The sequence below is a fragment of the Megascapheus bottae genome, chromosome X, assembly GCF_031878675.1.
Source record: "Megascapheus bottae isolate mThoBot1 chromosome X, mThoBot2.hap1, whole genome shotgun sequence".
Taxonomy (NCBI): Eukaryota; Metazoa; Chordata; class Mammalia; order Rodentia; family Geomyidae; genus Megascapheus; species Megascapheus bottae.
In genome coordinates this window covers 5,253,860-5,279,687 of record NC_143547.1, presented here as the reverse complement: position 1 = coordinate 5,279,687, position 25,828 = coordinate 5,253,860, and the positions used below count along the sequence as shown (strand labels likewise).

The 25,828-nt window shown below is 42.1% G+C and overlaps 2 protein-coding genes across 2 annotated transcripts in view; one reads left to right on the top strand and one right to left on the bottom strand.

Annotated features, from left to right (window-relative positions):
- The first annotated feature begins 261 nt into the window (after window positions 1–261).
- Rbbp7 (RB binding protein 7, chromatin remodeling factor) lies at window positions 262–21,443 on the top strand. The gene is made up of 12 exons (XM_090326954.1): window positions 262–563; window positions 1,432–1,576; window positions 9,717–9,862; window positions 13,066–13,239; window positions 14,271–14,386; window positions 15,654–15,814; window positions 16,778–16,904; window positions 17,029–17,106; window positions 17,821–17,897; window positions 18,906–18,963; window positions 20,217–20,327; window positions 20,986–21,443. Exons 1-12 carry the CDS (start codon window positions 548–550, stop codon window positions 21,052–21,054), a joined length of 1,278 nt encoding a protein of 425 aa, XP_090183080.1. The 5' UTR covers window positions 262–547; the 3' UTR covers window positions 21,055–21,443.
- Window positions 21,444–21,539: 96 nt separating this feature from the next.
- Window positions 21,540–25,828, bottom strand: part of Txlng (taxilin gamma) — a 62,043-nt gene continuing 57,754 nt past the window's right edge. Inside the window, exon 10 of the mRNA XM_090325784.1 lies at window positions 21,540–24,588. Coding sequence (XP_090181910.1) covers window positions 24,268–24,588 — 321 coding nt within the window. The 3' untranslated portion in view covers window positions 21,540–24,267. The remainder of the gene's footprint in view (window positions 24,589–25,828) is intronic.

The following is a 25,828-nucleotide window of genomic DNA, read 5'->3' as shown; positions in this document are numbered from 1 at the left end:
CACAGCGAGTCTCCATCCGCCCCACCCCCGCGCGCCCCCATCCACCCCCGCGGCCAGCCCTGGGAGCGCCAGGCGAATCCTCGCGCCTGCGCCTTGCTAACTTCCGGCCGCGGACCGTCCCACCCATCCTTCCCAAACCCCGCCCCCAAGCCGTGCGTAAAGCCCGCCGGTTGCTTACGATTGGTGGAAACGGCTGAGTCGTTGACTCCCAGGCCCGCCTCTCCACCGCCTCTCATTTTTCCCAGGACGGCTGCGCCTGCGCTCAGCTGCCTGGGCGGGCTGAGGCGCGGGTTGAAAAGTCTCGTTCCAAGTTTGGAGAGAGAGGGAGAGAGAGGAGAGCGCCTTAGACCTCGGTACTCGCGACCGGGGAGGAGGCAACAGGGAAGGACGCAGCGTCTGGGGAGCACCCAGACGGGACAGAGCTCCGGCTTCCACAGCTGGGAGTGTGTGACGCTCCTGGGAAACGGAAGAACGCCAGTAATCGCGCTGCTCTCGGCTAGCGAAAACAGTCCGAGGCGGCAACGAGGGGCAAACAACACGACGCAAGATGGCGAGTAAAGAGAGTAAGAGGCCCATCCTGGTGGCGCGCGCCGGGGCTGTGGGGGGCAGCGGGCGCAGGAGGCCGCGGCACGCGCCGCTGAAAGGCGCGAATTGGCGTGAGGAGGAGGGGGCGGGGCTGGGCGCGAGGCTGGGCGCGCGCCTCGAGGGGCCTGCGCCGGACAGGGCCGCCTTGCAGTGGGCCCCGAGCACTTCCGGAGCCGGGCGCGGGGCCCAGGGTAGGCCCCCCTCCCCCCCACCCCTCCCTTCGGCAGCTTGGGTTCTCTCCAGCGCCCTCGGCCCCAGGGCGGAGGCGGTCACTGCTGAAAAAGGATCACGGCGGCTTTTTCCGCGCGCGCGTGCGCGCGCTCGTCATCCGCTTCGGGGTCGCGGCCCTTGTCCAGGAGCGGGGGGGCGGGGGGGGTGGGGTTCTGGATCCTGCCAGCCTATGGCTGCCGACGCTGGCGTCGTGCAAGCTGAGGCCTCTCCTGGTGGGGGGTGGGGGAGGGAATGGAGGAAGCAGACCTACGGATTTCAGCTGCACGTGGATTTGCCTTTTCCTAGTGGGTTGTGCAGCCCCTTTACGCACAGGTCGTCATTTTAGAACAGGTGCAGACGGCTCTAACAGGCCAAACAAATTTTCCATGTTAAGAAATAATCCCAATTCCTTTTACACAGGAGACAGTGATCCCAGAAGTGAAAAATAGAAGCTTCCTGGTGCCTTGTATTCTCTCCATGTTCTCAAAGACCAGTTAGTTTTATCCGTGTCCATATTATAAGTAAAATGAAGGAATAGGTGTGGCTATTTCGAGGTGACCTCCAGTACCTGAGTACGGATTCGGACCTTGATCCCTCTCAGCTATTTAATTGTGTGGGCTTTCTCCAAATTTTCAGTGTTTGAAGATACCGTGGAGGAGCGTGTCATCAATGAAGAATATAAAATCTGGAAGAAGAATACACCGTTTCTGTATGACCTGGTTATGACCCATGCTCTTCAGTGGCCCAGTCTTACTGTTCAGTGGCTTCCTGAAGTGACTAAGTAAGGGTTTCTGACAACTTATTTTGCATAAATTTAGCTGTCGTTTTAAATTTTGACTTTTTTTTTTACATATAACAATGGATTCAGCCCTTAGATAAGGGGGCCTGCGGTTTTCATCTTCAAAACTTACCGTGATGTATGAGATTTCTTACATGTAAGTGTGGCATTAAAAAGAAAAAAAAATCATTAGATTCCTGATGGTTGTAGGAGGAAATACTGAATATATTGGAAAGTATTTGGATTTAAGTGCAGAGCTGCATCTCTGGATACTAGACCGAACGTGTTTCATTAAAACTTTACTGGAGGGGCCAGGAGTTTGGCCTAGTGGTAGAGTGCTTGCCTAGCATGCACGAAGACCCAGGATCGATTCCTCAGTTACCACATACATAGAAAAAAGCCGGAAGTGGTGCTGAGGCTCAAGTGGTAGAGCACTAGCCTTGAGAAAGTCCGAGGACAGTAGTGCTCAGGCCCTGAGCAGAAGCCCAGGACTGGCAAAAAAATAAAACTTTACAGGAAAAATACATTGAGAAAGGTAAAACACATAAAAAGCTTAAGAGCTTGACAAATTCTTGTAAAATGAACACAAATGTAAATGATACCCCAAATGAATGCTTTTTGTTTTCCCTTTTTGTTTTGGGGTGTGTGCATGCATGCATGCGTGCACACACACCTACATTCTTGCCTTCCAGTACTGGGGTTTGAACTCAGGGCTTTGCACTCTTGCCTGGCTTCTTTTTTTAACTCAAAGCTGGAGCTCTACCACTGGGACCACACCCCTATTTCCATGAATGTTTTAATAGTAAAAGGAAAATAATTTGGCAACAGTTGACAACAAAATAAAAGTGCTATTTGTTTACAGTTCACAATTGCTGTTCATCTTTAAGGAAACACTATTGGTCTGTATCAGTTGTGTGTGTGACTCAACGCCTACAGTCCTACTGCTGGAGAGGCTGAGATCTCCAGATCACAGTTAAAGCTTCGGAGGAAAAAAATCCTAGAGATTATCTCTAATTAATCAGCAAAAAGCCAGAAGTGGAGCTGTGGCTTAAGTGGTAGTGTGCCAGCCTTGAGCAGAAAAGTCCAAGCGAGGGCGAGAGCCTCCGAGTTCAAGCTTCCTAGTACTAACACAAAAATAAATTTATATTTGGTAATTGTTGACATCAATTGCACATTTAGAACAGATCTTGACATCTGAGGAGTTCTATGACGGTTATGTGGTTTAATTCTACTGTGATGTAGGTACATTTTAATCATCGTTGATTTTTTTTTTGCCAATCCTGGGCTTGAGCTCAGGGCCTGGGCACTGTCCTTGGACTTTCTCAAGGCTAGAGCTGTACCACTTGAGCCTCAGCACCACTTCCGGCTTTTTTCTATGTATGTGGTACCGAGGAATCGAACCTGGGTCTTCATGCATGCTAGGCAAGCCTTTAACCACTAGGCCAAACTCCCGGCCCCATCATCGTTGATTTTCCAGTGAGGAATTTGAGGTTCGTATTCATAACGTTGAGAGGTTGGTACTGTAACCAAAATCATGCGGCAACTGGTAAGTGATTGCTTGGGTTTAGCCATGTACAAAAACTAACTTAGCCAACCAAAACCAGTTCTCTCTAGAAGGAAGACAGCACTTCATCAGGCTACCCACCTTTCTCAAACTTGCACCTTTTCTAATATCGACATATATGGAAGTTGCATGTTGTGGAACCTACAATTTAAAGATTAAATCATACTCACATAAGGCAGATGTGTGATGTTACAAAAAATAAGAGCTAATGTTACATAAAATGATGCATGATGACCAGATTTCATATGTGAACATTGACTTCTCATATAAACCTCAGTGGGTATGATAACTGCCACTGCACAAAGCTGTTCTAGAAAAATCTAGATGTACGGGCACGGAAAGAATCGGGGAGTGGTAAATAATGGACTCCTGTGGGTAATGACTGTACCTACATGCACATATGCACACGCATCACTACTACAGTTTAAACTGGGGCTTTGTACTCTTCACCTAGTCCTGTTCTTCTCCCAGTGCGCTACCAGTGGACCCACACCTCCATTTCTAGCTTTTTGCTGGTCAGTTGATTTTCTGGGTGCTTGGTGGCTCATGCCTATAATCCTAACTGCTAAGGTGCCTGAAATCTGAGGATCATAGTTTGAAGCTGCCAACCTAGTTAGGAAAGTCCTTGAAACTTGTATCTCCATTTCACCATCAAAGAATAAGCCAGAAGTAATTGCTTTTGAGTAGGTGTTTTGTTTTTTGGCATGTTTTTACACTTGAGGTAAGCTCCTAGGCATTTTTTTCCAGTCCTGGGCCTTGAACTCAGGGCCTGAGCACTGTCCTTGGGCTTTCTCAAGGCTAGAGATCTACCACTTGACCCACAGCACTGCTTTCAGCTTTTTTTTTTTGAACATGAGTCTTTGTGCATGTTAGGTAAATGCTCTTCCACTAGAACAAATTTCAAGCTCTTTGGATCTTTTAAATTAGTGTAATAGCAAAGAGAAGGGATTTCAAGGTCAGAGACTTAGCCTTAAGTCCTAATCCTGTTAACTGTATGAGCTAAGGCAAGTTGTTGAGCTTTTTTTTTTGCCAGTCCTGGGCTTAAGCTCAGGGCCTGAGCACTGTCCGTGGGCTTTCCCAAGGCTAGAGCTCTACCACTTGAGCCACATCACCACTTCCGGCTTTTTCTATGTATGTGGTGTCCAGGTCTTTCATGTATGCTATGCAAGAATTCTACCACTAGGCCAAACTCCCTTGTTTAGCATTTCTGTCTCTGAATTGTCTGGTCTGTAGTGAATAGATAATAGTAGTGGCCAACTGCTTATATTTGAGGGAATTAAATAAGGTCCCACATGTTAGTGTGTATTTGGCAGAGTAAGATGGCAAAAGTGGTGACTAAATGTGCTGATTCTCCCACCCGTGTCTGTTAAAAAATAATTTGTACAAGTTGTAGGCTTTTTAAGAAAACTACTTTTTATCATCTTTACATAGTTGTACAAAACTACTCTTTTGTTCTTGTCAGTCCTGGGGCTTGCACTCAGGGCCTGGACACTGTCCTTGGACACTTTGCTCAAGGTTAGGGCACTGCCACTTGAGCCACAGCACCACTTCCAGCTTTTTCTGTGTATGTGGTACCAAGGAATCAAATCCAGGACTTTGTGCATGCTAGGCAAGCACTCTACCACTAGGTTGTGCTCCTGACCACAAATTTTTTTTTTTTTTAAGAAAACTGCTTTTTGAAAAAGCTATCTATAATGTTTTAATTTTTAAATATATAATAGACTTAAGTATTCCTTATATAAAATGATTGGAACTAGAAGCATTCAAAGTTTGGCAACTTTTTTTTATTTTGGCATACTATATGCATGTACTTAAGATATCCTGGACTGGGACCCAAGTCTACACATAGCCTGAAAGTATATATATTTTTTTGCCAGTCCTGGGGCTTATCTTGATCTGGGCATAGTCAGTGAGCTGCTTTTGTTCAAGGCTAGAACTTACCACTTGAGCTTGAGCCAGGTGACACTTCCAGGTTTTTCTATGTGGTAGTGAAGAATCAGACCCAGAACTTCATGCATGCTAGGCAAGCACTCTACCACTACCACTAAGCCACATTCCCAGCCCTAAAAGTTAATTTTAAATAGTATTTTTAGTGTAGTTGTGCTGTGACTAATCACATGAGATCAGGTGTGGCATTTTCAACTTGTGTCATGTTTATCAGCAAATTTCCAATATTGAGGCATTTATTAATACTTAGAAATTTAACAAGGAATATATCAGTTAAATTTTATATTATGTGATTCATATATAAAAAAACTTATGGGCTAGGCAACAGTGACTCACACCTGTAATCCTAGCTACTTAGGAGGCTGAGATCTGAGAATCATGGCTCAAAGCCAGCCCGGGCACTGTAAAGTCCATAAAACTCTTACGTCCAATTAACCACCAGAAAACTGAAAGTGGTACTGTGGCTCGAGGGTTAGAGTTGTAGCCTTGAGCTGAAGAGCTCAGGGACACAGTGCCCAGGCTCAGTTCAAGCCCCATGACCAACAAAAATGAGTTTCATGGATTTAGTCTGTGCAGATATGCTTTGAACCTCAGATCTTAGATCTCCTGACTAGATAGGATTGCAGGCATGCACCCCAGTGCCCACCCGAATAAGCTCGTTTTACCATTATTGCTTCTGCAACTTTTATATCTCTAGAATTAAAGGAAAATATGTTGACTAGTTGTATTTTTCATTATTATTTTTTGATTAGTTGTGGGGCTTGGACTCTGGGCCTAGCGCTGTCCCTGAGCTTTTTAGCTCAAGGCTACTCTTTGAGCCACAGCCCCACTTCACTTTTCTATCGGTTAATTGGAGATAAGAGTCTCGTGGACTTTAGTGCCCCGGCTAGCTATGAACTGATCCTCACATCTTAGCCTCCTGAGTAGCTAACATTATAGGCTTGTGCCACCGTGTCTGCCTATGAATAGTTTTAAAAAGTGGGCTGTGGGGTATTTTGTTCTTAATACCAGTACTGGGGCTTGAATTCAGGGACCTTTAGGGTTTCGTGCATGCTAGGCAGGCACTCTACTACCAGGTCCTGCTCCCAGCCCTAAGCTGGGATTTATAATGAAAGAAGTCCATGCATAGTAGTAATAGCACAAAGTGGAATGATTGCATTTAGGTTAGATGACTTTTTTAATACTGTCGTCTACTTGAGACAGTGCTACTTGGGAAAGTTTTATGATAAACTGTCACTTTTACCTGGAGTTTTACTACTTAACTCCACTGAAAACAAGTTTTGTTTTGTTTTGTTTGCCAGTGCTGGGTTTTGAGCGTAGGGCCTGAGCACTGTCCTTGGACTTTGTCAAAGCTAGAGCTCTACCACTTGAGCCTCAGCACCAGTTCTGGCTTTTTTTTCCCTATATATGTGGTACCTAGGAATTGAACCTGGATTTTCGTGCATGCTGGCCAAGCACTCTAGCAGGCCAAACTCCCAGCCTGAAAACAAGTTTTTGTTGTGGTTTTCTCCCCTCCCGTAACCATTGATATCAATTCTGACATTGTTTTGTAGTATACCTCCTTTCCTGGTTTTTTTCTAATATTTTTTGATAATGTTTAAAATCTTTTCACTTAAAGCCATTATTCTCTCTTAACAATTTTTTCTGATTTCTAAGTATTAAAAAAAAAGTGGTGCCAGTGGTTCACGCTTGTAATCTTAGCTACTCAGGTAACAGTTTGAAGCCACTCTGGACAAGAAAAATCTATGAGACTCTGAAGTCCAGTTAACCACTAAAATGCTGAAAATGGAGTTATGGCCCAAAAGATAGAATACTAGCCCTGCAGGGGTTGAAAATACCTCAGGGATAGTTTTCCTCCCATCCTGAGTTCTACCCCTAGGACTCCGTCCCCCCCCCCCAGAAAAAAAAAACAATGTTGACATAAGCTCATGAACATTGCCTGCCTTGTTAAAACTATTAGGAACTGTTAGCGCGATTCCGAGTAGAATACCTTCCCCCACACCCCGTCAGGAATAAGACTAAGGTGGAATTACCTTTGTGTGTGTGTGTGTGTTTGTGTGTTTGTATAGTACTAGGGTTTGAACATGGAGTCGCCTGCTTGTATCATGAGAGTCACATTCCCATTCAGAATTACCTTTTATTCTTATGCTGGGGCTTGAATTTAGGGCCTGTGTGCTGTGCCTAAGCATTTGTGCTCAAGGCACTCTACCACTTTAACCGCAACTCCACTTCTGGCTTGCTTTTTTGGTGGATCATGGGGCTTGAACTCTGGGCCTGGGCCCTGTGTCTGAGCTCTTCAGCTCAAGGCTGTTGACCTACGCCTTGAGCCATAGCCTCACTTCCTATTTTCTAGTGATACATTGGAGATAAGATTCTCACGTTCTTTAGGGCCTTTGAACCGGAATCCTCAGATCTCAGCTTCCTGAGTAAATAGCTGGGATTACAGGCATGAGCCTCTGTGCCCAGCTCACTTCTGGCTTTCTGATGGTTGATTGAAGATGAGTATCTTGCGGGCTTGCTTGTTTGACTAGTCTTGAACTTGGGTCCTCAGACCTGCGCTTCCTGTGTAGCTATAATTGCAGGCATGAGCTCCTGGTTTCTACCCTTGATTTTTTTTGTTTACTTAAGACTGGTGGTCTATCACTTGAGCTGTACCTCCACTTGGGCATTTTTTTCTTCCCCCAATTGGGCATGTCATGGATGGACTTTTCTGAGCAGGCTGGCTTTTGAACAAGGATTCTCAAATCTCAACCACTTGAAATTAACATTACAGACAGGAACCACCAACACCCAGCTAATATTAATCTGTTTTAATAGGCACATCATAATCTCAGCCCAGTAGTGTGAATGCATCAACCTTAGACTAGTTAGTTTTGTTTTTTCTCCTCAAAACAACTTGCTGTTTCTTAAATGGTTATTCTGATTTTGGAGCTATCTGTTCTGTATTATGATAGGCCCAATCTGAACTTGAAAAAATTCTATTGTTTAATTTTGCAAGTTACAGAATTACATGCCTCCAACCTTTAAAAAAATTGATCCTTTTTGCACACAAGAATTTAAGAACAGACAAATGGCCTAAATTGTTGGTGTTTTGAACCTAGAGTCATACTTCTCAGTATTGCTTCTTTATTGGGGTAGGACCATGGAGCATAGTTGAAAGTGACAATTGTAGACTATACAAAGGGGAAAGCATTGTTGATAATGTAAAATCATTGTTTGGACCAAAGTACCAAGAAGACTACCAATTACTTCAGCTTCAAGGTGAGTTTCACAGAGCAAGATAACAAAAATGCTTTTAAAGACAGTCTATTTCATAACCTATAGATGGCATAATGTAAAACTACCTGTGTTTATGCTATTTATACTTGTCATTTTTTGTAGTTTTGGGGCTTGAACTCAGGGCCTAGGCACTGTCCCCGGGCTTTTTTTTTGCTCAAGGCTAGCATTCTACTCTTTTTTTTAATACATATATTTTTATTGTAATTCATAGAAGGGTTACATTATATTCACCAGATAGAAGGTGCATTACTTCACATACATGGTCCCCATTTCCCTCCCCCACCCTCTCAAGGCTAGCACTCTTACCACTTGAAACACAGTGCCACTTCTAGGTTTTTCCTGTTTATTTGGTACTGAGGAATCCAACCTAGGGCTTCATGGATATGAGGCAACCTCTCTACCACCAAGCCACATTTCCGGCCCTTAAATTCATTTTTTCTCTTTTTTTTCTGGTCAGTTGTGGGGCTTGAACTCTGGGCCAGAGCGTTGTCTCTGAGCTCTTCAGCTCAAGGCTGCCACCCTACCCCTTGAGCCACAGGGCCACTTCCAGTTTCTGGTGGTTAATTGGAGATAAGAGTCTCACAGACTTTCATGCCAGAACTGGCTTTGAGCCAGATCTCAGCCTCCTGAATAGCTAGGATTACAGGTGTGAGCCAGCAGTGCTTGGCTGAACTCAGTTTTTTGATACCACACTTTATTTCCATTATACCTTATCTCTTAATTAGAAATGGGGTCAGAGGTGTAGCCTCATCGTAGAGTGCTTGCCTTGCGTGCACAAAGCTCTGGGTTTGATTCCTCAGTACCACATACCCAGAAAAAGCCAGAAGTGGTGCTATAACTCAAGTGGTAGTAGAATACTAGCCCTGAGCAAAAAACGGCTCAAGGACATTGCCCAGGCCCTGAGTTCAGGCCCCAATACTGGCAAAAAAAAAAAGAATAGAGATAGCAGGAATGTTAGAATATCTAGTATATTAAAATGAGACCATGAGCAGAAGTTTTTAGGTGGGAATTCAAAATACCAAGTATAGGCATGAATGATGGACTCTTACATAAATGATTTGTGTGTCTGCCTTCCCCAGAGTGCTGTTCTAGAAAAGGTACTATTCATATTTTAGGCAGAGGAGTGTGGAGCTTTGAAAAAGAAGAAAGAAACTCTACACTTGTGATTTGAATATTTCTTTTGGACATGTGATGATTCAGAAGTTTTGTTTAGATAATAGGGAGCAGGTTTGTGGTTGATCCTCAGCACATACCTGCCTCATACATTTTAATTATTTTGAGGGAATAGACTAAATTGTAAACAAGTGAAGATTTCCTGTAGGCTTAGTGTCACTTGTTTTCTTCTTTAAACAGGCCTGAAGGAAAGGACTATGCACTTCACTGGCTGGTGCTGGGAACTCATACATCTGATGAGCAGAATCATCTGGTGGTTGCTCGAGTTCATATTCCTAATGATGATGCGCAGTTTGATGCTTCTCACTGTGACAGTGACAAGGGTGGTAGGTATTCTACATTTGCCAATTTGCTGTCAAAATTAATATGTCCTTTTTTGCCAGTCCTGTGGCTTGAACTCAAATTGAGCACTGTCCTTGCTTTTAGTGCATGCTAGGCAAGCACTCTCCTACTAGGCCAAACTTCTGAATATGCCTTTTTTTAAGCATATACTATTAAAATTTTATGCTATTAGTTTTTGACTCAATAGTGTAATTTCTAAAGTGCTTCTCACATGTGCAAGGATTTCACATTGATATTGTTTATATGATTGAAATAATGAGATTATGTAGGTGTAGGTGGCTCATGCTAGCTTCCCGGGAGACTTAAGATTTGAGGATCCTGATTCAAAGTCAGGTGTAGGAGCAGGAAAGTCCATGAGGCCCTTATCTCTTAATTAACCACCATAAAGCCAGAAGTAGGCCAATGTTTAGGCTTTTAGTTCAAGCCCCAGGACTAGCAAAAAAAAATGGAATCAGTAAAACTGATGTGTGTTCATGAGAAATTGATAAGCACAGTGATAAGACATACTACTCAGCTGGGTGTTGGTGCCTCACATCTGTAATCCTAGCTACTGAGGAGCCTGAATTCTGAGGATCTCAGCCAAAGCGCAGACTGGGCAGGAAAGTAGTACAACTCTTATCTCCAGTTCATCACAGAAAAGGCAGGAGGTGGAGCTGTGGCTCAAGTGGTAGAGTGCCAGCCCTTGACAAAAGGGGCTCAGGGACAGTGCCTAGCCCAGAGTTCAAGCCCAAATACTGGGGAAAAATATGAATGTGAAAAATTGCTGGGTGCCCATGTAATCTTCTGAGAATCACAGTTCAAAGCCTACGCAGATGAATCAGGAAGATTTTGTCCACTTAACCGGCAAAAAGTCATAACCAGAGGCATGACTCAAGTGTTAGAGTACCAGCTGTCAGGAAAAAGGCCAGGAAGTAGCATGAGGGTTTTACTTCAAGTCCCTTTACTGGCACATGAGCAACAAAAATGTGAGGGAAATAAATGGATATAAATGAGTAAAGATGTCCAAGATATTAAGTTAGTGACTGGAATGTATAATCCTAATGCCTATTTTGGTAAAAGTAATGTTTGTATATGTATAGAAAAAACTCAGTTCTGGGTATGGTGGCTCATACCTGTAATCTTAGTTACTCAGGAGGCCAAGATCTGAGGATCATTGTTCAAAGCCAGGCCAGGCAAAAAAGTCCATGAGATGCTTATCTCCAATTAACCACCAGAAAAACTGAAAGTTGCACTGTGGCTCAAGGGGTAGAGTGATAGCCTTGAGCTGAGGAGCTCAGGGACAGTGCCCAGGCCCAGAGTTCAAGCCTCGTTACTGACAAAAAGAAAAAAAAACTCAGTTAATAGTTTTGTTTGTCAGGGGAGAAGCACTCATTTAGGAAGCAATTGACTTTTTAAAAATGTCAAATATTTCCATTTTAGTATTCTCATGACCACCTAAAGTCTGATGATTTTTGCTAGTAGGACTCCAAACATTTCAATTACAAATTATATTTGTGGCTAAAGTGTTATTAAAAGACTGCTAAACAAAAGCAACGGGAACAAGTATTTGCAAGTCCAGGGAGGTCTGGCATGGTCTCATCCAAGGCCACACGAGATGTGCTTTCTCTCTGGCAGCAAGCTCTAAGGACATATGTGGTATATCTGCCCGGGGAGACCATTGGAGGTGCCTCTTGTGGATCTAAGGCTTTCTTAGATAGCTGCTTGGCATATCCTGCTGGGCAGCAGCCAGGACTAGCAAAACTCAGGGTCCCAATGATAAAAGTTGGTGGATACCAGCCTTGATATTTGTGCAGAGCAATCCTGGCAAACTAGAACATCATGGTCTCTTGCTCCTAGTGTACAAAACAAACTCATCAGTCCATCAGTGATGTGGAAAACATTTTGAGATCCATGTTCCTAAGAAATGGCCATGGGTCAGTAGTGGTGAGAGATGTAAGAGCTAAGCAACTAAATCTCTATTAACTCTGAATAGTTTGAGATGTAAATTTTTTGTGTGTGTGCAGGTGCTGGGCTTTGAACTCAATATCTGGGCATTTCCCCTAAGCTTTTTTTTGTCGGTTGTGGGACTTGAACTCTGGGCCTGGGCACTGTCCCTGAGCTCTTCAGCTCAAGGCTACGACCCTACCGCTTGAGCCACAGTGTCACTTCCAGTTTTTTGGTGATTATTTGGAGATAAGTCTCACAGACTTTGGTTCCCAGGCTGGCTTTGAAACAAAGTGCGATCCTCAGATCTCAGCCTCCTGAGTAGCTAGGATCACAGGCATTAGCCACCACGCCTGGCTCCCCTGAGTTTTTGTGCTCAAGGCTAGTCCTCTACGACTTTTAGCCAACAGCACTACTTCCAGCTTTTGAGCAGTTAATTGGAGATGACGAGTCTCAGATTTTCCTGCCCAGACATGCTTTGAACTTTGATCCTAAGGTCTCAGCTTTCTGATTAGTTGGTATTGCAGGTGTGATCCATTCGCACCTGGCTACCTGAGCTTTTTTACTCAAAGCACTGTATCCCTTAAGCCACAGCCCTACCTCTCTCTCGCTTTTTTGGTAGTCAATAGGAGGAGATGAGTCTCATGGATTTTCTTGCTCAAGGTAGCCACAAGTTTTAAACCTTGGGATCAAGGTTGGTCTCCTGAGTAGCTAGGATTACAAGTGTGAGCCACCAAAATAGGACTGGGGTGTGAGATCAGGATCATGCACTGGTTATTTGAAATGTATATATGAATAACCATCCTTCACAACTATAAAAGGCTATTTTAATTGCTGTAAATAACTGAATTAATAATGTATTTTCCAGTGCAAATAGGTTTTTTTGTGTTTTTCTTTGCCAGTCCTGGGCTTAAGCTCAGGGCCTGAGCACTGTCCTTGGACTTTCTCAAGGCTAGAGCTCTACCACTTGAGACTCAGCACCATTTTCGGCTTTTTTCTATGTATGTGATACCGAGGAATCGAACCCGGGTCTTCGTGCATGCTAGGCAAGCACGCTACCACTAGGCCAAACTCTTGGCCCCATGCAGATGGGTTTTGAGAATAAATTGATTCCAAGTGGCAGGTGACCCACATTGTTTTTTTTCTCCTTTCTTTAAATTTGTGTTACAGTCTATAAGTATAAATTCTGTTGGATTGAGTAAACAGAGTGACTTGTGAGTTTTAATCTGAACTTTATATGTTTCTTTCTCTACCCTCATATTAGAGTTTGGTGGCTTTGGTTCTGTGACAGGAAAAATTGAATGCGAGATTAAGATTAACCATGAAGGAGAAGTGAACCGTGCTCGTTACATGCCGCAGAATCCTCACATCATTGCTACGAAAACTCCATCTTCTGATGTGTTGGTTTTTGACTATACGAAGCATCCTGCTAAGCCAGGTATGTAATAATGAAGTTAGCAGACCATTAGACCATTCATTACGGGAGTGTTTTTTAAAACCTTTAAAATGGCAATGCTTTTAAGATCTTTTTTTTCCCCGGGATTTTGGAATTTAATCCCCAGACTCATAAATGCTAGACAAGCCCTGTAACACTTGAGTTACATCCCTGCCCTTTAAAAGTCATTTATAGGTTTGCAGACTGTTTGGGAAGTCCCATAGATATCATGCAGGTCAGTGATTTGCCAGAAGGCCCTAACAACCGGTTATCACAGGGAGCGTTACTACAAGAAAAGGTCCAGAGCATAACAGGATTAAAAAGATCTAAGTGGATAACCCACTAAAGAGGTCAGGCATTGGCTTCCAAAGCCTTCCTCTCTTGGGACACATAGGACACGTTTTTTTCTATACCAGCAAAGCACAGGAACATGTGTTGAATGTGTGCCCAGAAGATCCTGTTTTGAGTCTGAGAAACTGGAGTTTTTATGGAGGTCTTGGTCACAGACACATCCTGTTCTATGACCGGCTGTGGTAATAAAAACTCAGCATCCAACAATGATGCTAGATATATTGTGATTTCTTGCTAAACAGTTCTGCAAGTCTTAACAAGTTGCTACAGCATATCCCATTGCTCTGGGCATGTATACAGTTTTGTCAGTGACTTAAAAAGCTTTCTGAAGGTCACATTATCAGGCACTAGGCATGGGTCATTTATGGTTACATGCTGCCCTAGAAACATACTACAGCTGAGTGGTCAGATCTGCTGTTTTAGAAAGGTGCCCTAGGGCTATAGTTTTAGCATTTCAGTATGGAAATAGTGAAAGGTTTTCTAAGGAAAATATGTAATAGTCATGAGATTCACTTTACACTGTGTATATAATATAAAATCAACTGTAGAGGACAGCTTTTCAAAGCTATTGTGGATCAGACCAAGGTCCTCGTTTATGTATAATGTCCGTTAAGTTCACTTAATGGAGTGCAAAATTACTCTTACCAATTTTAACAAACATAATGTATTTCTTTTTCTCTTAGACCCAAGTGGAGAGTGTAATCCTGATCTTAGACTAAGAGGTCACCAGAAGGAAGGCTATGGTCTTTCCTGGAACTCTAATTTGAGCGGACATCTCCTAAGTGCATCCGATGACCATGTGAGAACCATGTTATTTTTACCTGCTCTCAACTCCTGAAACTTCAGGTGTCACAGGGCAGCTGTGCACTTAAGGAGCATTATATAAATGAAAATTTTTCTTTTCTTTTTTTTCCTCTTGTCGGACATGGGGCTTGAACTCGGCCTGGGCACTGTCCCTGAGCTCTTCAGCTCAAGGCTACTCCCTTACCCCTTGAGCCACAGCCCCACTTTGGTTTTCTGGTGATTAATTGGAGATGAGTCTCACGAACTTAGTACCCGGGCTGACCGTGATCCTCAAATGTCAGCCTCCTGATTAGGATTACAGGTGTGAGCCACTGGCCTGGATAAATGAAAAGAATAGAGAGGAGGTGGGCAAAAGCCTTCCTTTTTTTCCCCCTGCCATTCCTGAGCTTGAGCTCAGGGTCTAAGCACTGTCCTTGGGTTTTCTCAAGGCTATAACCCTACCACTTGGGGCACAGCACCACTTCTGGCTTTTTCTGGTGTGTGATACCGAGGTCTTGTGCATGCTAGGCACACCTATAATCTTAGCTTCTCAGGAGGCTGAGTTCTGAAGCCTGTGCAAAACAAAAGTACATGAGACTCTTATCTTCAATTAGTCACTAGAAAACTGGAAGTGGCGCTGTGGCTCAAGGGGTAGGGCTTTTTGCTGAAGAGCTCAGGGACAGTGCCCAGGCTCACAGTTCAAGCCCTATGACTGACAAAAAAGATGAAGCCAATACATATACAATGAATTTAGAATTATAGTATTAATATTTTAATACTTTATTGCACATCAGAAGCGAAGTTTGATCACAAAGCTTCATGATGTGTCCTTCTGTGATCTCTGAGGCCTGAAGTACTCTCCTTGAACTCTTCTGTTGTTCCAAAGATCACACCATTTGGGATTTGTCTACAAACTCCAAGATTTGACCTTGTAGGACTTTCTGGCTATATTTGCTGGTGTCTGCAGTTTTGGGGTTTTTTTTTGCCATTGAGAAGTTTGTTCAAAGGCATATTCGTAACAGCCATGTTTTAGTTTTTATTCAAATCTGGTGTGATTTTTTAAGTGAATTCTGATGTTCTTGATTTATTGTGCTATGTGGCTGAGTTCTGAATACTTGAATGTGTTTAGAGGGAGACTTCAACTCAAAATAAATGTCCCTTTCATGCTAATATAGCCAGTCTCTCCCCCACCACCAGTTTAGTTTCCTTACTTAATGAATTGCCTATCATGGAAGTTGATGGTTTATATTGTTTCATGTTCTTTGTCCCCCTCTTCTCCTCAGACTGTCTGCCTGTGGGATATAAATGCAGGACCAAAGGAAGGCAAAATTGTGGATGCCAAGGCCATCTTTACTGGCCACTCTGCTGTGGTCGAGGATGTGGCCTGGCACCTGCTGCATGAGTCACTGTTTGGATCTGTTGCTGATGATCAGAAACTTATGATGTAAGGTGGAAAGTTCGGTGGGATGATTGTAATGTAGACTGGTTTGATTCCTTTTTAAAAAAAACTCTAGGGGCCAGGAGTTTGGCCTAGTGGTTAAGGTGTTTGCCTAGCATGCATGAAGACCCGGGTTCGATTCCTCGGTACCACATACATAGAAAAAAGCCGGAAGTGGTGCTGAGGCTCAAGTGGTAGAGCTCTAGCCTTGAGAAAGTCCAAGGACAGTGCTCAGGCCCTGAGCTCAAGCCCAGAACTGGCAAAAAAAACTCTATACTTAATTGGCTTACATTAATTATACAATGAGGGATTTGTTATTTTTCCACACATGTTTATACTAGTTCCAATCAGTCTCACTCTGACTGCTCTTCAAAGAAGTTATGCAGGCTGAATGCAAGGGGTCCATGCCTGTAACCTTAGATACTCTGGAGGCTGAGCTCCGAGGATCTCAAGGCCATCCTGGGCAGGAACCAACGTGACACTTTCACACATAACACAACTGCTATCTGAATAAACCGTTTGTTGTTTTTGCCTGTTCTCGGGCTTGAACTCTGTGCCTGGGCACTGTCCTTGAGCTTTCTCAAAGCTAATAATCTACCACTTAAGCCAAAGCACCACTCCTGGCTCTGTGTGTGGTACCAAGGAATCTAGTTGTGGGTATCAAATTGTCATCTTGTTCTCTACAAAGTCTATTCTATGTATTGTGTATGCTTGAAATTATTTGGACAGGATCTAAGAATTTCGGGACCAAAAATTATAGCACTTGTTTATTATCTCAATGTGTGGGATACTATCCGTGGTCTAAGTCAAAATTGACAGCTGTATAGTTGAGGTTTTTGCAGAAAGGTGAGCATAGCAGAATCTTCAGCAGAGCAGAATTGCTCTGATCCAGAAACATGAATGTGTGAGAAGGTGGGGAGTATCTACATGCTCTTTGAGTGCTGTGTGCCTTGTATCTTTGTTTTTTAGATGGGACACTAGGTCTAACACCACCTCTAAGCCAAGCCACTTGGTGGATGCGCACACTGCTGAGGTCAACTGCCTTTCATTCAATCCCTACAGTGAATTCATTCTAGCAACTGGCTCTGCGGATAAGGTTTCAGTTTTTTTGTTTTTTTTTTTGCCTATTCTATCTTTTACAAAAACCCAGTTGTTTTGTGTTTTGATTGGATATGTAAAATGTCTTAAGTTACAAAAATCATTCCTCTCCCCATCTGTAGACTGTAGCTTTGTGGGACCTGCGTAACTTAAAGTTAAAACTCCATACCTTTGAATCGCATAAGGATGAGATTTTCCAGGTATGTGACAACGTTCTGGTGTCTGTGTTTTAATGTTTCCTTTTATATTATGAGCATAAGATACTCTTTGTTTTTAACCAGTCCTGGGGCTTATACTCAGGGCCTGAGCACTGTCCTTGGGCTTTTTCAAGGCTAGAGCTCTACCACTTGAGCCACAGTACCATTTCCGGCTTTATATATGTGGTACTGAGGAATCTCGGGTCTTTGTGCATGCTAGGAAAGCACTCCACCATTAGGCGAAACTCCCAGCTGAGATACTCGTTTCTTAAGGCTCTTGATTCTGCAATATAAGTAAGAGAGTGGGAAATGTTAAGAGCTTTCTGAGAGGCCCTTCGTCCAAAAGTAATTCTACTTTTGCAGAACCTGCTAAATTCAAGGATTCTTCAGTTAGGTGTGTCAGTAATGAAAAATAACTTGTACATGGCTTTGTAAACTTTGAATGAGTTAGGGCAGAGTTCGGTGAAAGTAGAGCTTCTGGGCTTAATAGATAGATTGGTATCCCCCGTTGAGGGTGTCATAATGAGCAGTATGACCTTACTAGGCACGTGCTAGGGTGGTAGGCCCTCCAAGAATTCTTGAAATACTGGGATAATGAAAACTATACTGAGAGGTGGTTACAGAATGTGAAATAAAGTATCTATCGATTAGAGCAGTAGCTACAAACCTGTGAACAGAGAATTTTTTAACCTGTGATTTCAAAATTTGTGCCATTAGGTCCACTGGTCTCCACATAATGAAACCATTCTGGCTTCAAGTGGTACTGATCGCCGCCTGAATGTGTGGGATTTAAGGTAACGTAGACTCTCAGGGCAAGATACTGTATAAATATGCTAGTGTGGTAGATTATGTGATAGTTTATAAACTAGGAAAGCACATTACCTTAATCCAATTTCATGAAATCTAATATTGACATTTAAGTACCTTCATAAAGAGCCTTTTTTGTGAGTATGAGAGATGGACATGAAATACATTTCTGTGATGTGAATTTTGATAATTTAGATATGAAGCTTTTGGTATGTGTGTTACATCCTGATGATTGTAGTAGATACACTTTCCACAGAAAGAAATAAGTTGCTCAGGTCTCAGTGTGAGATTGTTTGAAAAACAATCCTTTAATTTGGGGCTGAATAATAGGAGACTATGCCTAGCATATGTGAGGCCACAGTTCAAATCCTAGCATCAAAAAGCCCCCAAAACACTTTTCTCCTGCTTACACGTTGCAAAACAAAAAAACTATTCACTGGGGCCTGTTGAAGTGGCTCAAGTGCTAGAGTGCCTGCTTTAAGTAAATAGTGAGGCATAAGTTTAAACTTCACCTCCACCAAAGAAGAAAAGGCTTTTTTTTATATCCATGTTACTGGTGTATAATATTTCACTCCTGAAATGCAAAAGGCGTATTGTCTTTTAAGTAGTTGAACAGAAGGGTTTCATTTCAACAAGTATGTGATAAGTATAGTGCATCTTGCCTGATTAGTGTCACTCATGTATTTAGCTTTTTAATTCTAATAAACACCTGATGTAAAATACTGAAGGAATTTTGAGTTGATTTTTATTGTGAAAAACAATTTTCCATTCTGCAGTTTAGTTATGAATAGCTCTTAACCATATCCAGAAAGTAGGCATCCTACCTTCTCACCAAGTAATATTGTAAACCTAATTTGATTATCATATAAAAATAAGTTGTTTTTAGAGAGTGCACATCTGTGTTGTAAGATGAACTTTTTGGCCTGGTACTGCTTTAATGTACCTTCATATGCTTTAAGATTCCATAACAAAAGCATTATGTTCTTTGTTAATAGCAAAATTGGAGAAGAGCAATCCGCAGAAGATGCAGAGGATGGACCCCCGGAACTCCTGGTATATCCTTAGCTCTTATTTAACATGAAATACTGAGATTATAAAGTGTCAACCCAGGAGCCAGCCGTTCTTGCCTGTAATACCCTAGGTGTTCAGGAGGCTGAGAACCAGAGAATCTGGGTTTAAAGCCAACTAAAGCAAAAAAAAAACCTTGCAAGAGTCCATTTCTTAAAACATCAGCAAAAAAAAGCTGAGCTAGAGCCATGAGTCAAATAGTAGAATGCCAACTGAAAAGGCATGAGACCTTGGGTTTAAATCCTCTTGCTAGAAAAGTTTCTATTTGTACTTGTACAGGTGATTTCAAGATGAATGTCCTCAGTGTTACTGTGATTGGCCTTCACATTTATCAAAACTGTTTAATTTAGTAATTATTGCTATCTTATTAGTTCTAGTTGTGATATTTCCTGAAGGCCTTTGTCAGTGAGAAAAGTTGGCATTGTTCTTCAATTAATTAGCAATACATAATTTGTGGAAAGCATTTTAATAACCTGCTTTAAAAGTCCACATCATTTTTGTATGAGACATTGACAAGTTTAGCAATAATTCTTTGTCTTTATTCTGCATTCAACATTTGTCTTCTCCAGTTATTCATCACTCATTTTATATTGCTCTGATGATAATATTAATTTTGGGTACACTTGTGCTTCACTCACAAGTCCTAAGGGGTAAGCAGAGTAAGTCCTAGACATTTTATGCCAAATCTTTAGCCTTCCATTCTTTTTTTTTTTTTTTTTTTTTTTTGCCTGTTCTGGTGCTTGAACTCAGGGCCTGAGCTCTGACCTCGGGCTTTCTCAAGTCAGGAGCCCGGCGCTCACACCTGTAATCCTAGCTGCTCAGGAGTCTGGGATGTTAAGAGTTGTTTTGTAGCCACCTGAGGTAAAAGAGTCCATAAGACTTCTCCAATAAAGTACCAAATTTACAAAAACGGAAGTGGAGCTGTGGCTCAGGTAGTAGCCAAAAGATGCTCTCAAAGACTAAACCCAGACTGAGTTAAAGCTCCTTAACAGTGTACACAAAAGAGTCAATTTCCAAATTAAAACAGTATGTTTTGTTCTTGTTAAAAAGAAACAGTACTTTCATGTGCCAAGTGTTTGAGGTTTACAAAATAATGGAATTAGGGATTTCAGGAGTCAGAATCACCTGACCTAAACTGTGGGCAGTTCTCCCCCTCCAGAAAAAGTGACCAAGATACCATTAAAAATGTGTATCAGGATTAAACAGGAGAGGATTTGAAACCAAGACTTTCTCCACAGTTCATTCACGGAGGACACACTGCCAAGATTTCTGACTTCAGCTGGAACCCCAATGAGCCTTGGGTCATCTGCTCTGTGTCAGAGGATAACATCATGCAGATATGGCAAATGGTGAGCTGGGATAGCATGCAATTCCTATTAAACATTTCTATCAAGGAAAGTAAAGATTTGAGCTCTGCTACATACAGGTGCTTTGTCTACTGTGCTGCATGCAGCACCAGTCCAGTGGGGAAAATCTTTGCACATCTATGTAGACAGATGCACAACCTATCTTATGTGCTCAAAATTTCATTGTGCCCTGCTGTCCACTGGCATCTTGGCATCACTGCTCTGTCTTCAGTGTCTCTGTTGTGCCATAGGCGAGAAGAATACAAGAAGGAAATGGCAAGGTTCAAGCAGTAAATACTTGATACTTCTAAGGTGCTGAGTTAAAACTAAGCCTTTCATGTCACTTCCTGTAAGTGATGCCTGAAATACAATGAGCACCTTTCTCTGAATCACTCATGGGTACGGGTATGTATGTGCAATTACATATTGATAGATAACTTCATTTGAGCCTTTTTCCTTCCTTGAAGTCTAGAAGATGCAACAACAACAAAACAAAGTAGTCAATAGATTATGAACATGTCATGTTTAATTTCCAACACTGAGACACATTGACATGAATTGTAAAATCTAGATTGACAGATGAAAATTCCATTCTTAGGTGATTTGGGGAACACCTTGGGAGTTTTACCTGTGCCTTTATTTGGTTTGTTGTTATCTCCAGGCTGAAAACATTTACAATGATGAAGAGGCAGATGTCACAACATCGGAACTGCAGGGACAAGGATCTTAAACCCCAAAGCAAAATATGTTTCTGTTGAATGTAATGCTTACAAGAATGCTTGATTTGTCAAGCGCCAAAAGGCATTGTATAGTAGAAAATGTAAGTGGGATGGCTTATGGCGTTCTTTACCCTCTTGATTCTAGCACTTTCAAGTGAGCTGTTGCGTACTGTATCATATTTGTAGCTATTAGGGAAAAAAAGGAATGTTGCTTAAAGGAAAACATCATCGTTTTAAAGTACAAGTTGCAGGGTACTGCCTTTTGATTCAGATGTTTTAAGTCCTCATTTTCCCAAACTTAAGTGCTTGCTCAAGTTCCCAAATATGCAAGATAACTTTTTTCACTTTTTCCTTCCGACACTTCTTGATTGGCTTTGCAGAAATAAAGTTTTAAAATAAATTCTGTTGCATTCATTCAGAAGCTGGGGGGAGGGGTGCGTGCGTGCGTGCGTGCGTGTGTGTGTGTGTGTGTGTGTGCGTGCGTGCGCATGCCTGTATCCCCTCTAATGTAGGAATGGATAAAATTGCCTTTGCTATTCTACAATGAAGGCCACATGAATAACCAAAAGAATACACAGAAGCTGGTAAATTTCTCATACATATTTACTTAATCTATACAGAATTGAGTAGATAAAATCAGATTCACATTAGTGAAAAATCTCTACAAAATGTCTTTGAAAAGCAAAACAAGACTGCCTCTTAACAATTCGTATCCTCATGAAAGACGTGGGCTGTAAAAATAAAGCAGTGTGTTTAGCACAAACTAGAAGATAATCTGCATCATTTTTTCACAGTTATTTCCATCTACAGTCTGAAAGAGGTAGATTTTTCTGCAACACCTGAGAATTGAATTGTGATAACCAGGTGTAATAAAGGCAGTTGCATACATAACTAAAAAATACTGGTCTCAAGACCAAGAAATGTACTACAAGTCTGAGGATGAAACGGTCCATTATCCAAGACCCAAGTTTTCTCTACACCTTGGATGTCTACTGCCACTATAAATAATATACATCAAGATTGTATGGTGGTGCAATTTAAGTGAATTCAACATTGAAACCTTTTCTGGGCCAGTCTAAGTCATTAGCATTACAGTGTTATAGAATATGATAAATACAGGGCGTGCTACAAAGCCACAACACGAGGCTGGTGACTGATTACTTTAGGGGAGGATGTTCTTTGTCAGGGAGGGTCCCATTTTTTTTGTTCACAGGGTAATGGGAAGAGATTCTGAATGCATCCCAAACAGAATCCATAGCCTTTAAAACACCACGACAGCATCTAGCTAAAAATACACATAAGCCAAAAGCAGCAGGCCAAGTACTGTTAAATCACATTGCTTTATAACGCCCTTGAAAATATGAGACAGGTCCAAGATTTACAGTCTTCCACACAGGACAAGCACCACAAAGAAGTGTGGTGGGCTACACACATGATTTGACAAAATGTTAACAGCTGTACATCCAGCAGTTCTCATGAAACATGATCATTAGTACTAATTTCAAGGTAGATAATATTTGATACTATACCTCCATTTCCCCTAGGGGAAATCTGAGTCAACAATACCACTTAGTAGCCAAAGGGGTAGGGTATATTTATTTCCACAAGGCTGTTGGAGTTGTTTGCTTCTGACTCATTTTGAGATGATCTACTTTGTAGATTTTTTTTTCTCCACTGCCTTACCCCTTAATTCACATACATGACTGATGGTGGAAACTTAGAATAAACTTCCTCCACGTCAGGCACTATTTACTATAGCATAATTTCTATAGGATAATTTTCAGTTCTTTCAACGCAGTTTAGACCATGAATGTGACAGGAGTTTACAAATATAAGAGAACAAGTTTATTCAGTCTAGTAAGCAATTTAACAAGTGTCAGTTTGATAGTTTTCTCAGTGAAATGTGTTAACACAATCCTAGTAGGACCTTTTTTATTCCATAGTTTCGCAATACAAATACCAGAGACAGTAAAGACACTGCCATCAGTGTAGCCTTAAACACTGAAGGAAGAAAAAGGCAAATTTCACATCGTCCCCAATTCCACGGATAGAGAAGTTGACAATACTTGAATTTCTCTTCAAAAGAAAAAAAATCAACATCAAGAAATGAGACTGAAAGCATAAGTTACAGGTCACACTCTGCCAAGTTTTCCCAACATGAAAATGCTAGTTCCAGTGTTTCTGGTTTGTAAATGAAATCCATTTCAGAGAGAATTTGAATTGTGAATCAGCAAGTGTCCAGTTCTTTGCTGGTGTGTGTTGGGGATAGAGCCCAAGGCCTCACACCTACTCGAAAAGCCCTCTACACCCCCAATGAGCTTGTTACACAGCCCCTGATTGTTGCAACACAACAGCTGAATACCAATACACAGGCAGAAGACAATGGCAGACTTCTGCCTAATAAAAGCTACATGATAATTTACTACCCTTCACTGGAAAAGGATCTGCAGACCAAATACTTCAGAGAATTAGCTTTCTATGGAAGTGGAGGCTATGTACTCAAACTGGAATTGAACCTAAGTAAATCACACCACATTATCTAAACTGAGCATCAAGTGGCCCAAATTCCACATGGGTTCTAGCCAGAAATCAAGGCATTTCTGTTTTCAGCCACATATTACATGAAGCTTATTGTCCAGTGTTCTTGGCAATATATAGGATTTTGTTCACAAGTGCCAAACTTGGCAGTGAAGGCTTATAGCCATCTCAGTTCATCAAGTTACATAAATATTATCTCAGCATTAATCTGAATATGCTTGTTTCTAGGCCAACACTGAGGGGTGATTTTTCCTCAACATTCAGATGGCTCTTAGACAACTAATCAGCCTTCCTTGAATACTATGATGCTTTTAGATTCGTATTGTTTTTACATCAGGGAACTATCACAGGAACAGAATCCTTTGCAATGGTCAGCCCTGCTGCGTGATGTTTTAATTGGGAACCTTATATGCAGGGAGCTGGGAAGAGAACGGACAAGGCGGTGACCACATGCACTCCCAACGAAGGGGAAAATGAGGCAGATGTGCAACATAGCTGAGGGAAATTTATAGATTAAAACTATTCAAACTGCTAAGCAGCCTCCTGTACCACATAAGTCCAGTAGTTCTAAGAAAATACAGATATGGTAGAAAAAGTAAGAAAATTTTCACCACAAAACCAATAGTTACTACTAACAGAAAGTTATACACAAAATATATCTCTCAGTACAGTGATCACACTTCACCTTAGTCAACGGACTCAATGCCTGGGGCAGAGGCTGGCGACAGCAGCTTCGGTGCAGCACTCTCGCTAGCAGCCTTGGCCTCCAGGCTCACTCCGGCAGCCCCTGGGGAAGTGTTCAGCTCCTTGTGAGAATCCAGGACAGTGCACGGTGGCAGTGCAGGTGACACCAAGTCCCCATCAGTCCCTTTGGCAGAGGCCTGCTCTTTCAGAACTTCTACCTTCTCATTGAGCTCATTTCTTTCGGTCTGAAGAGCCCTGCACAGCTTCTCTAGCCTTTCCAGCTTTATTTGAAAGGCCTTGTACTCTTTATCACGGACAGTTTTCTGTTGAAGGAAAAAATAATATTTCAGTAACCTTGTTATAAAGTACGATTGAGGTTATTATGCACATGCAAAACAAATGAGCGGAGCAAATTGGAAATTCATCTGTCTTGCCACCTACAGAACATGTTCAGTTGCTTCAGACACTTAACAGTATGGCAAGGTAGCTTTCACTACATATATACACATTTAAGTATAGGAAAGCAATTTACCCTAACACTATTCTATGGTAACTAAATTTCCTTTGCCTTATCTGTAAAACCTGACAAAAATCCACTTTCTAAAACACACATATTGAAGAACTATTAAAAAGTCAAGGTCAGGTGCACAGCCAGCTTGGTGAGGGAAGTCTGAGACTCCTCTCCAATGAGCTACCACAAAGCCATAAGTATAGTAGTGGGTTGAAGCAAAAGCAGCTCAGGGACAGTGTCCAGGCCCTGAGTTCAAGCCCTAGGACCAGCACAAAAGAATAAAGTCATTGCCTAGCATGCACAAACACCTGGGTTCAATTCCTTGGTACCACATACACAGGAAAAACCAAAAGTGGTGCAAAGGCTCAAATGGTAGAGCGCTAGCCTTGAGAGAACCCAAGCACAGTGCTCAGGCCTTGAGTTCAAGACCTTGGACTGGCAAAAAAAAGAATAAAGTCAAAGGACCGGGAGTTTGGCCTAATGGCAGAGTGATTTCCTAGCATGCACATGAAGACCAGGTTCAATTCCTTGGTATCACATACACATAAAAAGCTAAAAATGGTGCTGTGACTTAAGTGGGATAGCCCTTCCCTTGAAAAAGCCCAAGAACAGGCAATAAATAAAGTCAAGACATTTATCAGAATCTAGGTAAAAAAAAAAACCTCCAGGACTCAAAACATGACTCAGTTCTACAGCTTTCTCTACTACCAGTTTTAACCAAGATTCTTATGCTCCAATGATTTACTTTATTTTACATAAATTAGTCTTGTTAAATTTCAGGAGATGTAAAATTTGGTGACTGCAAACAATACATGTCATTTAATACATATTTTTTTTGTGGGTCATGAGACTTGAATTCGGCCTGGCCACTGTCCCTGATATCTTCAGCTCAAGGCTACCGCCCTACCCCTTGAACCACAGTGCCACTTCCTGGGGGTTCATTGGAGATAAGAGTCTCATGGACTTTAGTACTTGGGCTGGCTTTGAACCAAGATCCTCAGATCTCAGCCTCCTGAGTAGCTAGGATGCTCACAGGCATGAGCCACGGGTGC